This window comes from Pimephales promelas, chromosome 1 (genome assembly GCF_988280905.1).
Source record: "Pimephales promelas chromosome 1, fPimPro1.hap1.1, whole genome shotgun sequence".
In the NCBI taxonomy this organism is placed as follows: domain Eukaryota; kingdom Metazoa; phylum Chordata; class Actinopteri; order Cypriniformes; family Leuciscidae; genus Pimephales; species Pimephales promelas.
In genome coordinates, this window is record NC_142769.1 from 25,043,780 (window position 1) to 25,056,985 (window position 13,206).

At 34.9% G+C, this 13,206-nt stretch overlaps 4 protein-coding genes across 6 annotated transcripts; 3 read left to right on the plus strand and 1 right to left on the minus strand.

The window, feature by feature from the left end:
- Positions 1–317: 317 nt before the first annotated feature.
- LOC120470910 (protein C19orf12 homolog) lies at positions 318–1,876 on the plus strand. 2 transcript variants are annotated; one of them, XM_039660607.2, is made up of 3 exons: positions 318–399; positions 905–1,065; positions 1,423–1,876. In XM_039660607.2, the coding sequence occupies exons 2-3, from the start codon at positions 906–908 to the stop codon at positions 1,686–1,688; spliced, it is 426 nt and encodes a 141-aa protein (XP_039516541.2). In that variant the 5' UTR covers positions 318–399; position 905; the 3' UTR covers positions 1,689–1,876. The 2 variants fall into 2 exon arrangements, with proteins under 2 accessions (XP_039516541.2, XP_088985494.1); XM_089129368.1 differs by lacking the exon at positions 318–399 and having other exon boundaries at positions 892–1,065.
- Positions 1,877–3,116: 1,240 nt separating this feature from the next.
- LOC120470906 (protein C19orf12 homolog) lies at positions 3,117–4,062 on the plus strand. Of its 2 annotated transcripts, none has more exons than XM_039660592.2 (3): positions 3,117–3,212; positions 3,442–3,610; positions 3,714–4,062. In XM_039660592.2, the coding sequence occupies exons 1-3, from the start codon at positions 3,132–3,134 to the stop codon at positions 3,977–3,979; spliced, it is 516 nt and encodes a 171-aa protein (XP_039516526.2). In that variant the 5' UTR covers positions 3,117–3,131; the 3' UTR covers positions 3,980–4,062. The 2 variants fall into 2 exon arrangements, with proteins under 2 accessions (XP_039516526.2, XP_088985497.1); XM_089129371.1 differs by having other exon boundaries at positions 3,160–3,212; positions 3,396–3,610.
- Positions 4,063–6,213: 2,151 nt separating this feature from the next.
- LOC120468981 (protein C19orf12 homolog) lies at positions 6,214–7,899 on the plus strand. Its single transcript, XM_039657647.2, has 3 exons — positions 6,214–6,367; positions 6,620–6,802; positions 7,362–7,899. The coding sequence occupies exons 1-3, from the start codon at positions 6,322–6,324 to the stop codon at positions 7,628–7,630; spliced, it is 498 nt and encodes a 165-aa protein (XP_039513581.2). The 5' UTR covers positions 6,214–6,321; the 3' UTR covers positions 7,631–7,899.
- Positions 7,900–11,873: 3,974 nt separating this feature from the next.
- Positions 11,874–13,156, minus strand: plekhf1 (pleckstrin homology and FYVE domain containing 1). The gene is made up of 2 exons (XM_039657627.2): positions 12,998–13,156; positions 11,874–12,821 (listed from the first exon to the last, which is right to left on the minus strand). Exon 2 carries the CDS (start codon positions 12,810–12,812, stop codon positions 11,940–11,942), a length of 873 nt encoding a protein of 290 aa, XP_039513561.2. The 5' UTR covers positions 12,813–12,821; positions 12,998–13,156; the 3' UTR covers positions 11,874–11,939.
- Between the last annotated feature and the right edge of the window lie 50 nt (positions 13,157–13,206).

Genomic DNA, 13,206 nt, shown 5'->3' on the forward strand with positions numbered 1-13,206 from the left:
TGAAATCTGCGCATGGTTTCTTTTATATTGTAAAACTTGTATAAAATTGTATGTCTTCTATATTGAAAAAGTATTTCTTTTTAGGCTATACAGTAATCACATTCATGTGTCATCTGAGAACTGACTTGATCTTGAAGAGTAAACACATCATCTATAGGATGTTCCATGCATTATCTTACAGGGAGATGCCTCATGTGTTGTGTGTTCATATTAATATTGTCATAGAGATATAGTAAACACATATTACTGTAAAGCGAGAGGACCCACAAGGCAATGGGCTCGGCTCCACGTGAGATGAGCAGACTGCTGAATTGGGCAAGTAAGTTGAGCAATCCCACTCCGATTTCACCCAAAGTGACAAACAGGCGTCTGCTACAGCTCCTCTTTAAAGAACAAAAGGTAAGCTCTTTAAAAAGTTTTTACGAGTTGCATTAATGAGTTTACATTTTTTTTAAATCATATTAATGCATTGCACATTACGTATCCTAAGTGTCAAAATGATTTATTATAACAGTAATGAAAAAGACTTTGTTTTGTTTTAAAATTACATGTTAATAATTATTTTAGTTATTCATTTATTTAGTTATTTAAAAAAAAAACTATTTATTTTTAGTTATTAGTTTAGTTATTTAAAGATATTACTGTGTAATCCATAGTCGAATATCTAACTGTCCTAAGCGTAATCTTAGTTTCTATTATTTTCCCATTATTCGATTGCAGAATGCGAAATATAAATATGTAATACTGTCTGTAATAATATTTGCTAATCATGAAATCATTTGAAATAGGCCTAGTTATATTCTCAGATGATACATGTGAACTGGCAAAGCATTTTAGCATCAACGTTACTTTCAGTTCTTCTCATTTAAGGGGCAATTAATTCTTTTTCTCCTGACATCATCAGAATGAGCGGGCGAGTGGATGACATCATGCAGCTTTGCTGTGAGGTCTCGGCCAGCAGGAAGATGAAAGCAGCGGTGAAGAGCTCTGGAAAGGGAGCTGCAGCGGCTGGTGGAGGTGCTTTTGTCGGGGGAATGGTTGGAGGCCCAGCCGGTATCGCTGTCGGTAGGATCATTACTCTGTTTCTCATGCAATCCTTGAACTTTCATCTGCTTTCATCATAGGGTGGTGTCATTTAAACTTGAATTTATCTTTTTTTTTTTTTTCTCACAGCCCTTTCACTAAGGCGTCACCAACACCAAAATAAGAATTAAAAACACAAATAAACATAAAAACAAGATGAATTATTTTAATCTTTTGATAGCCCTCATATTTTTTTTTGTTATATATATATACTGTATATATATAAATTTAAAAAAATTTAAAAATTTAACACTATTATTGAGCTTTATATAAGTAGAGCTTTTATATAAACATATAAATGAATCATATTCTGCGCATGAATCTGTCGATATATTATAGGTGGTACTTTGGGAGGTCTCATGGGAACTTGGATGACCAGTGGCCAGTTCAAACCTCTTCCTGAGATCATCATGGAGCTGCCTCCTAAATATAGGGAGAAACTGTACTCTGATGTCATGGCTGCACTGGGCACACTGGACTGGAGAGACGTCACTAGCCTCATTGCTCTGGTTATGGGCAGTGCCACTCTGCAAGAACGAGTGCTTGCTGCTATACTCTGTTATGCCTCGAAAGAGCTCAAGGCCGAAGTGCTGTATGAAAAATGACCACTAAAGAGTGAACCTCAACAGCCAGGGTTTCCAAGTCTTGGTCCTGTTTGGTTATGTATTAGACAATCTTGTTGCTTTTGTACTCATGCTGAGGCTCTTCTTAATCTTCTTCTTCTCTCTTTCTATACCAGTGCCTTTTAGCTATTTCTGTACAATGCAGGTTACTCTAATAAAGCACATGTCCTTTCTGTGGCTAAATATATTCTCTAATAAATATATGTTTCATCTTTGGGATGGATTATTATTTTATTCATTTTATATGTTTTACTAATTATATTTCATATAGTAAATTGTATGGAGTTTAGACCAGTAAACTTTTATTTTACTTTTATTTCTCATATATATATATATATATATATATATATGCAGTGCTGGTCAAAAGTTTGAAACACGTTACTATTTTTATGTCTATCTAAAACTCATCAAGCCTGCATTTATTTGATAAAAAATTCTGAAAAAATAATAATATTAATATCGTAAAATTTTAATACAATTTAAAATAATGGTTTTCTATTTTAATACACTTAAAAATATATTTATTTCTTTGATGCAAAGCTGGATTCACTGATGAATAAAAAGTTAAAAATAACAGAATTTATTCAAAATATAAATCTTTACTATCACTTTTTATCAATTAAACACATCCTTGCTGAAAAAAGTATTGATTTCTTTCAAAAACTTTTTAACAGTAGCCTAGTGTATATTGTTACAAAAGATTTCTATTTAAATATGCTGTTTTTTCTACTTTTTATTCATCGAAGAAAAAAAATGCCATAAAAATATAAAATTAAAAATGTTATAAAAAAATACAAATATTATAAATTATTTTTAATATTATAAAAATATCAGTATATTAGAATAATTTCTGAAGGATCATGTGACACTGAAGACTGGAGTAATGAAAATTCAGTGTTGCATCATAAATGCTATTGTAAAGTATATTAAAATTGAAAGCCATTAGTTTAAATTGTAATATTTAACAGCATTACTGTTTTTTTTCTGTATTTTGATCAAATAAATGCAGGCTTCATGAGCGAGACTGCTTTCAAAATTATAAATGGCAATGTTTCCAAACTTTTGACTGGTAGCCTATTCAAAAGCATATAAACTGAAATGATATAATTTGCCACATAGGTATCAGAAAAAGGTTTGAATGACTCAGCTTGACGAATGCAGTAATTTTTACTTTTACTTACTCGCCTATCTTACGTGCAATGTTTCTACTTTTTGGGTGTCACAATTTTTCAGAATGTTAACATGTAGGCCTATTATTTATTTAATAATTCTTTTTTTTTACTATAGGCCTACAACGACCTGAAAATCAATTCAATAAATTATGTGACACGTAGCCTGTTTTAAGTGTGCGTCCATCAGTAATCTGCAAATATTTAAGCGCAGAGACAATAGGTATAGCCCAAACTGAACAAAGCGCGGAAGTGCATGCAAATTCATGAATGTGATACCGAAAGTAACTTTGTCTTTACCATTAAAATCTGCTCGAGTTTAAAGAAAGACACTCAGGTAAGAACTGCAAAGCCTTAACTAAAATCAGAGATGTAGGCCTAGTTGATCAAATACCCATATAGAGAGTAAAAACTTTTTTTAATTGCTGTGCGTCGATCCTATTTTCTCAAACATGAAAAGTAGCGATCGAGGCCTCAAAAATACACTAAATGACTAATTAAGTTTTTGTGTTGTTTGCAGTTTTTCCTCTTCTTTTATGTGCATCATTGTTTATTGATATTTTCAGCACGTCATAATGGCAAATCGTAAAGATGATATTATGAAACTCTGCTGTGAAATATCCGCAAATAAGAAGATACAAGCAGCATTTAAGAACTCGGCGAAAGGAGCCGCAGTTGCTGGTGGAGGTGCCTTTGTTGGAGGTCTGATCGGAGGTCCAGCTGGCATAGCTGTTGGTAATGTTTATCCGTGATTTCTTGATATCCTCAAACGTCTAGTACAATAATTAACCACAAGATGGTGCTGTAGATTGGTTTTATTTATTTATATTGCTTACAGGTGCTGCTTTGGGAGGTGCGCTGGGAGGATGGATGACCAGTGGCCAGTTTAAGCCACTTCCTGAGATCATCATGGAGTTGGCTCCTACACAGCAGGATAAACTGTACTCTGACATCATGGCAGTAATGGGTACACTGAAATGGACTGACCTCGCCCAGTTAATAGCTCAAGTTAATGGGAATACCGCTCTACATGAGCAAGTTCTGGCTGCTATTCTCAATTACACAAAAACCCAGCTCAAAGCTGATGTGAAGTATGAAGATTGAACACTGAGGGTGAATGTCGCTGGTTTAGTTACCCTTTTAAGTTATAATTTAAAACTAAGTTATAAAAGTTATAATTTCGGTTACTCTTTCTGGTTCTGTGATGCATTTCTGCATTATATATGAAGAGTTCAGATGCAAAAGCCTCTAAATGCCATTTGAAATTTTCTTCTTTAATGATGATTTTTATCAAACTTGTATATTTAAGTTCAGTAATTTCACTTAAATAACAATTAATAGGTAATTATCATTGCCATTTAAGTGAAATCACTGAACTTAAATATACAAGCTTGATAAAAATGATCATTAGAAGAAAATTTCAAATGGCACTTAGAGGCTTTTGCATCTGAACTCTTCATATATATATATATATATATATATATATATATACCATATATATATATATCATATATATATATATATATATATATATATATTAGGGCTGTGCAAAAATTAATTGCGATTAATCGCATCCAAAATAAAAGTCTGTGTTTACATAATATATTTGTGTGTGCTGTGTATAATTATTTTGTATATAAATACCTATGCATGCATGTATATATTTAAGAATTATTTGCGCTTAAATTCTGTATATATTTATAAATAAATAATCTATATTATATAAATATAAATATTTTATATATAAATAACACATTTTCTTTAATATATACATGCATGTGTGTGTATTTATATATACAAAATAATTATATACAGCACACACAAATATTTTATGTAAACACAGACTTTTATTTTGGATGCGATTAATCGCAATTAATTTTTGCACAGCCCTAATATATATATATATATATATATATATATATAAACAATGAGTGTTTATTGGTGTGGTCCAAAACCTTAGGACCTTTGTCAGACTTGAACTTGGAATACACACACATAATTTACTGGATTAAAAGGGTTTGTGTGGTTTAAATACAGAGTCATGAATTGCTGTGCTGTTTTGTGCTGGGGTTTTTTTTCACAATAGATCGGCAAAGACGCCCAATGTGAGACATTTTGAGCTGAATTAAAAGGTTTTGAATGAAATTATTTGAATTTAAATTGAAAACAGGAGAATGTGCTTAAATATATATATTTTTTTTTTTGTTAAAATCTATAATTAAATTAAAGGTAAATAAAATAATAATAATAAATAAATAAATAAAACTCCTGGTATCCCGAAGGGCAAGGCACCTAACCCCTTGAGCAAGGCACCTAACCCCCAATTGATCCGGGGCTGCCCAATGTTCTGGGTATGTTTGTGTTCATCACTCATTACTTCTAATGTGTGTGCACAAATTTTGCAGAGGACAAAATACAAAAATTACAAATTGAAGTTGACATTTGAAGGCCAGGTCCCGTGAAAAATTAATGTATTCAAAATCAGTATCTCTTGAAGACTGATATTTGAAGAGTTCAGATGCAAAAGCCTCTAAGTGCCATTTGAAATTTTCTGAAGGATAATTTTTATCAAGCTTGTGTATTTAAGTTCAGTGATTTCACTTAAATGGCAATGAAGATTAGCTATTAATTGTTATTTAAGTGAAATTACTGAACTTAAATATACAAGTTTGACAAAAATCATCATTAAAGAAGAAAATTTCAAATGGCATTTAGAGGCTTTTGCATCTGAACTCTTCATTTGTAATTGGTGGATGTCCCTAACTATTTGTTAAAATGTCTACAAAACAAAGTCTGTTTTTTTAGGTGTTCAAGCACGAAGTGATGAAAACCTATTGTAATTTAGCTATTTATTTATAAATGAATTCTAAAATTCTAACATTTGGTCAATCTGTCATTTTTTGAACATTTCTAATAACATGACATCTCTCCCCCATTATCCCTATTATGCTAAATGTCTTTCTTTACCTGACAAAGAAATGGATGGATTGATAGATTGGCTGACTAAACCTAAACACACACACACACACACACTCCCCTTACACGTCACTAACCCGACCCCTAAACCTATCCACCACTACAACAAAACGTTGTGCATTCTGCAAACGTTCTGAAAAAAAAAAAAAAAAAAAAATCTTTCTGATTTATAAGGTTTTGTACACTTGAGGACTTCAATTTAGGTCCCTATATAGTGACACGATTCTATTAGACTGTGTGCATTTGGGTTTAAGTCCCCCGAGACAGAAAAACATGTAGGCTACACACACACGTTATTTATTTATTTATTTTTTTTACTTTTGTTCGCTGTAATTTCTACTCTGTCCAACAGGTGGACCTATTGGGGCATTTTGCTGGTTGTTTCGACAATGGAGGTGAGGTGATGCTCCGATGATCATGTCGATATCAAATTAAAAGTAGAATGATCAGCTGAGCAAAGAGCGGAAGTGATGTCACTTTCACTTTCTCAATCAAGTAAAGTCAACAGAAACGGAGGTAATAAAAAGTTTTATGAAAGCTGTAATGTAGTTTACAAAACTTGTTAAATATTGTCAAAATGGAAATGTAGCCTACATATTTTAACTTGTTTAGCTTTAACATTATTTTTCTATTTGATTTTTATCACGACTTACAGTCTGTTTGTTTTTTGAAAGAAACCGTTTAGGCCTAACTTATGACACTGCGCAATGTTAAATCAACTTACATTTGAGAATAGACAACTCTTTGATTAATTTTTCTCCTCCCCAGGCAGTGTTTTTGAATACAACACAATGAAGCGTCAAATAGACGATGTAATGGGACTCTGCTGTAAAATATCAGATAGCAGGCAGATTAAAGCAGCGGTACAGAGCTCAGCCAAAGGAGCTGCTTCCGCGGGTGGAGGGGCGTTTTTAGGGGGGCTACTCGGAGGACCCCCCGGTATATTTATTGGTATGTATTGGCGTGTGTGTTTGATTTCTTGTCATCCACAAACTTCGACTTACTGCAGTTCTTAACTAGTTTGGTGGTATAATATACTGTGGTTCGAGCCAGCGTTAACTAAAACGAAATAAAATAGGCTATAAACAAAACGTAAGCTACTTCAGCTACTTGTCAAGTTTACATTTTTCATACAATAATTTTTATTACTGTTAGTTTAACTGTTAGTTGGTTACTAACATAAAGCAATAAATAACCCCATTAGGCATCTCTGTTCTAAATTCACTGTAAACCACATTGGGCTTTATTGCTTTTATAAAACCGTTAGTTCATAAGATATTTATTTTAATATTTCCTCAATGCACATTTGTAAAGTATGTTTGTTGAGGAATTTACAACATGGCAATGTTGTTTGTTTGTTTGTTTGTTTGTTTGTTTGTTTTTTGTTTTTTTACAATGTGGCTTTTTTGATTAAAGCATGTAAAAGTTGGAATTGCAAAACAAAGAAAATACAGTAAACGTTTAGTGAGACCAACTTTAAAAAAAAATGATATTCTATTGTCTTATTTAGGTGGTGCTCTGGGAGGTGCTGTTGGATGGTGGATGACTAATGACAAATTCCAGCCTCTTCATCAAATCATAATGGAGATGCCACCTCAACAAAAGAAGAAACTGTACTCTGACGTCATGGCAGTACTGGGAAATCTGGATTGGGTTGACCTGGCTCAACTAACTTTTCTAGTAATGAGTAATTCCTCTCTGCAGATGCGAGTGCTTACTACTTTAGTCTCTTTTGCCACAAAAGAGCTTGGAGCCAAAGTGGAGTATGGGCAAAAATAGTGGGTTACTGTCACCTGCTAAACGGCAAACTACTTCTTCACTGCTGATTCCTGGTGGTTTAGAGGAGAATAACTCCGAGTTCGCCCCCTGTCGTTTCAAAGAATAGCACAACGGCGAGCGCGTCAAGTATAAATGCCTCGTTCGTTTGGAGAGGTGCGCGCACAGTCAGCGGAGACTTGCGCTCTTGCGGACGCGTCGAGTATAAACAAGGCTTAACAGTGACTTTAATGATTCTTGTCTTTATTGATTCAATAAAAATCTACACAACAGTTCAATGTTATTTTTACACTCTGCAATATACATATGTGGCATCAAGAGAGGGTATGTTCTGGAGGGAAGACATTGCCCTCAGATGGCTGGAGCAAGATGGCCGCCTGTTAAGGACTACAAAACCCAGGGTGCCAGAGAGTACAGCAGCAGCTACAACCATAGATATCTATATAAAGGCTAGATATGTCGTCCACCCTGCTGGCCAATGGAGGTCGTCGTCTGCACCTGGCGGCCATCTTGTCACAGGCAGCTCGCTCACTCGTAACATTGTGTTAATGGTACATGTACTATTTAATTGACCATAACTTAATTTTCTACCGATTTTCAAATGGTTTGTTTTGTTATAAACGTCAGAGATGTAGTTATGACACTGCATACTTATGAATAAAAAGTGTAAAAATAAATAATCATCCAGATAATTATAGCCACGTTAATAACGTTTGTAAGAAACCAAACCGTTTGTAAATCCGTCAAGATTTCAACGAGATAAGAGTATTTGTGTTCGTGCTGACCACTCATCTTACATCAGCTTGTCTGTGACAAGATGGCCGCCGGTGATGACGATGGAATCTCTGCCGTAACACATCTAGCCTTTATATACATATCTATGGCTACAACCGGCAGCAGGCTCTAGTGGGTGTTGTATTGACTGAGTTTTTCATATTAAGAGGTATGTAGACTGCCAAGAAATAGAGGATGTTTTCATGTTTAGAAAATGCTATTAATTTTTCCCATTAAAAAAAAAAATGACTAAAAAGAAGTTGGCCTGAACCAGGGTCTCACTCTTTCTGTATTCTGTAGTTTGTGTAGTTATATGGTTTGCTGGAGAGCAGCAGGTTTGCTTTTCTTAGAATAGCCTCTCTGATGTCATAAGCTACAGACCACACTCACACCATGAGTGAAAGGTCAGTGTCTCCTACAGAGAGAAAGGTGCTGAGCAGAGTGGTGAGGATAGCTGAGCGGAATATTGGGACTACTCTGTAAACCATTGAGGAGCTGGCCTAGAGAAGCTTATCAAGAGCAATGGGCATCATCAAGGACCCCATGGCCACAAATTGTTTTCCCACCTCCCCGTACTGCAGTTTGAGAACAAGGACTGCAAATTTCAAAAACAGCCTCTTCCCCACTGCTGTCAGACTATTGAACACATAACCCCAATAAAACATACCAATCAATGTGAATTCATGTACATAACTATCTATTCTGACTGCTCCTTGTTCTCAACTGCAGTATTTAAAATTTTAAATGAGGATATTCATGCTCCCAAATGTATAGATACTTACCAGTTTTAGGCATTGTATATTTGTATTCATCACTCGACATGCTCTGCATATCCATATAAGCGTTTTAATTATTTCTTTTAGTTTTATATGTAGCTAATATCTTGTTCTCACAGTGTTCTTTAAATTGTTTTTGTGCTGTATTTTAGAGCACATTTTTTATCCTAATAAATACATTTGAATATACAGAAGAATGCAGTGAAACCCTCGGTGCTGACATGTCATTTATTTGGTAGCACAATTGTGTTTTATTTTTAGGGTTGTCAAGGTGGTTGTATAACATCAGTTGTTAGCCAAGAAAAATGCAGCTACTTCCTCATATTAATGTGTGTATGCATTCACTGTCTGTTGTCTAAATGGGACACATTGCATGTTTTCAGGCAAAACATGAAAAGACACATTCAACTCTTTTAGATCTGCAATCAATGAAGACTTTACCTTAAAGGAGTAGTTCACCTAAAAATAATAATTAAAAAACAAAAATAATATTCAGTCATGGTTTCACTCACCCTCATGCTATTTCCAACCTGAATGAATTACTTTCTTCTGTAGGTATTTTTAAATATGCCTTATTTTTTTTTTCTTTTATTTTTTTTCTCCACACAGTGGAAGTCAATGGTCACCAATATTCCTCAAAATATCTTCTTTTGAGTTACAGAACAACAGTCATAGGTTTGGAACAACATAAGGGTGAGTAAATGATGACAGGATTTTCAGGTTTGGGTAAACTAACAAAACATTACAGATCAAATCTTTTTCATGGTTTAATTTTTTTTTTCTTCAAGTTTTGACCATGTGTACACACATGACAAAATCCAAAGTGGGTGGCATTCTGTGATTTTGTGTCATTCTTTTTTTTAATGTCTGTGTTAAGTGTTTTGACAGTATTCAATTATGGGGCTTTACCTTCAGACTATTAGCTCATTTACTATCCCAAGTTGGGCATTAGTCACATTTATTGTGCATTTGTCTGTCCTACTGCCCTTTGTCAAGTCAAATCACGTTTATTTAGCACTTTATGCAATACAGTGATAAACAGGAAAGTAATGACCAGTGATGCAAATAATTAAATTCTGATGTAAAGCATCTCTAAAAAGTCAGTTCAGTGTTGACTATAAGTTCAATTCAGCTAAGCAGCTCTATTGAAGACATTATTGTGTCTTGTTTGTAATGCAAAGAAATTGAGCTTAGTAAGACACAACTTTTCTTTAAACCTTATGATCTTTGCTTCACTAGTTTCCAGAAATAAGCTGTAATGCGTTGGAGTTTCTGTACAGTAAGACCGTGGTGTTTCTTTGGTAGTTTACTTTGATAATGAGTCTCTGATCTGCATTTTAACAAATTTGTTAACAAACTCTTCTATTTTATATGTCCAATGATGCACAACAGGGATGTGTGTGAAAGCTGATCTCACCTGATACACTGGTTTTGTTGGTTACTGTACACCTCACTGTGTGCCAAAAAGTCTGTGATGGAGATTATGCAAAAGAAAAAAAATGTGTTTTTTATAATGTTTCTCTTCCTCCCACAGTTCTTATGAGAGCAGTAAATGAGCTCAGCTTGTATGTGCACATCACCACTCAGCTATGACTATTTAGCTGTCTGGTGAAATTATGCAATCTCTGATCACTTTCAGAGTAATTGCCTAAACAAGATGGCTGTTTTTGTTTTGTAATCCACACACTTTGACTTGTTCTACTAATCAATTGTTAGCACTATAAAAATAGATGGTTCTGTAGAGCTTCTTTGCTCATATAAAACTTATATTTAGGACTCCTGAAGAACCCTTTAATGTTAAAATGGTTCTTTGCATTGAAAATTATGCTCCTTGGCAAACTTATAAAACATCACATGAAGAGTTCAGATGCAAAAGCCTCTAGTCTAAGTGCCATTTGAAATTTTCTTCTTTAATGATGATTTTTATCAAACTTGTATATTTAAGTTCAGTGATTTCACTTAAATGGCAATGATAATTACCTATTAATTGTTATTTAAGTGAAATTACTAAACTTAAATATACGAGTTTGATAAAAATCATCATTAAAGAAGAAAATTTCAAATGGCATTTAGAGGCTTTTGCATCTGAACTCTTCACATATTTAAGTAAAAGGTTTACTTTGTAGGTAAAGGGTGTCCTTGTTACAGTATAATTATGCATTTAAGTAATTTAAATTAACTACACATTGTTAGTTATTTGGGAAATGCATCTGTGAAAAGGGTCCATTAGAAGGTACAGTCATGAGAACTACACTATAATACCGAAATCATGTCCCTGTTTTTACGTTTATTGCAATTATACCCATCAGAGAAGCAATATGCTAAGTCCCTGTCCACTCTGATAACACCATTTATTCCACCCTTAACGTTATAGGTCTGCAGTAAGAAGTCTTCAGTGAGGACGCTTCTATTGAAAACATTGAATTTAATATGATCCACACTGTTAAAACATCAGAATGTAGTTCTTCTGTTTATAAACAGACATTTACAAAAAAACTGGTGTGTGTATGTTTCCCACCAATTAATACAGTACCACAATATTTATTAAATAATGCTTTTTTTTATTATATTTATTGCAAAAGTCACAGTTCCCTTTATACATATGCTATAGAGTATATTATATTCAAATATACATACAAATACTAAATAGAAGTGCAAAACATAATCATAGAAGTGACTCATATTTTAGTGCAAAATACTTAATAACTGCTGGTATTTGTCTCTGTGCAGAGCATAGTTCACAATAGTAGCTCACATGACATTCAGAGTCCATTGAGGGGAGGATTCATGTGCCCGGGCTTTATGTAGCAGTATGGGGAGCAATCCTCCTTGTCAAACTGATAATTGAACCACTTGGTGTGCACCTGGTACCCGTTCTCATATTCAAGATCCTCATCGCTAGACGTCTCGAACTCAGGTACCCTTGGTGATTCCTCGACAGAGTTTTTCTTCCAGTGCTTTACCTTTTTTCTCTTCTGTCCCAGCACCTTTCCCTCTTGTGAGCTGTTCGCACAGTTCCAGCAAACTCTCACGGGCTTGGAGGAGATGTTTGGTAGCAAGGCCCGGTTCTTCGAGCAAGCTTGACATACTATATAGCCGCATTTCCGGCAGTGGTGCCTCCGAGTGGTGACGTTAAAGTTCTTTGTGCAGCGCATGCAGATGGCTGAAGCCTTGTCAGGGATCCAGGTGGTAGCAAACTTCTCTGCATCTTTGTCAGTGGGAAGGCCCTTAGTTTGCATGCAGAGGGTCTTGCACTTCTCAATGTGCTCCATCCATGCAATTTTTTCCTCAGGTGAGGCTGCCGAAACATAGAAAGACTTGTGTGGCATGCGGATGAGCCATTGGTTGGGCATGGCCATTCCGTCTTCCAGATCTTCCTGCTGCACCTCCTCCAAAGGAACGACCCTTTTCTTATTGTTCCAGCGACCAGGCACCATGACGTTACCATAGACCAAGATGTCGTTGAAGAGGAAGAACGCTTTGGGTTTGGGTCCACGCCTGCACAGCTTCAACAAGCAGCCCTCTCCCACAAGAATACGCCCGGGTTTTAAAAGCACCTTCCCAGCGCAGCCAAAAGAGCTCGCCACAGCCCTGATTCGCTCACGGTTCTGAATAGCAAAGGCCAGATCTTCCATTGTTGCTGCCTGTAAAATGTCAAAGTATTGACAAAGTCAAATCTATTTCAATGTACTGTTTTTAGTACTTTCTAATCAACAAGATTTCACCTCTGATTACGCTAATAAATTAAATGATACAATATAATCACAAAATAAATGTTTGAACATCTTAAAAAATAATTCACCAAGGAACTACCAAATACCTGATTGGTGTGGAAAGCAATGAATTGTTGGGTAAACAGACTTTGTATCTGTTCGCAGTTCCCTCGTTCCAAAAAAAACTTTATGAAACGACTCCTCTGTGTGCAGCACTACAAATCACTTCTTTCTCTTTTCAGGTTGGTTGAGACACCTTTTATAGAGTGTCATAAGCTTGTATTTCCTGGTTGAAAGGGGGGAAATTCCAGAACTG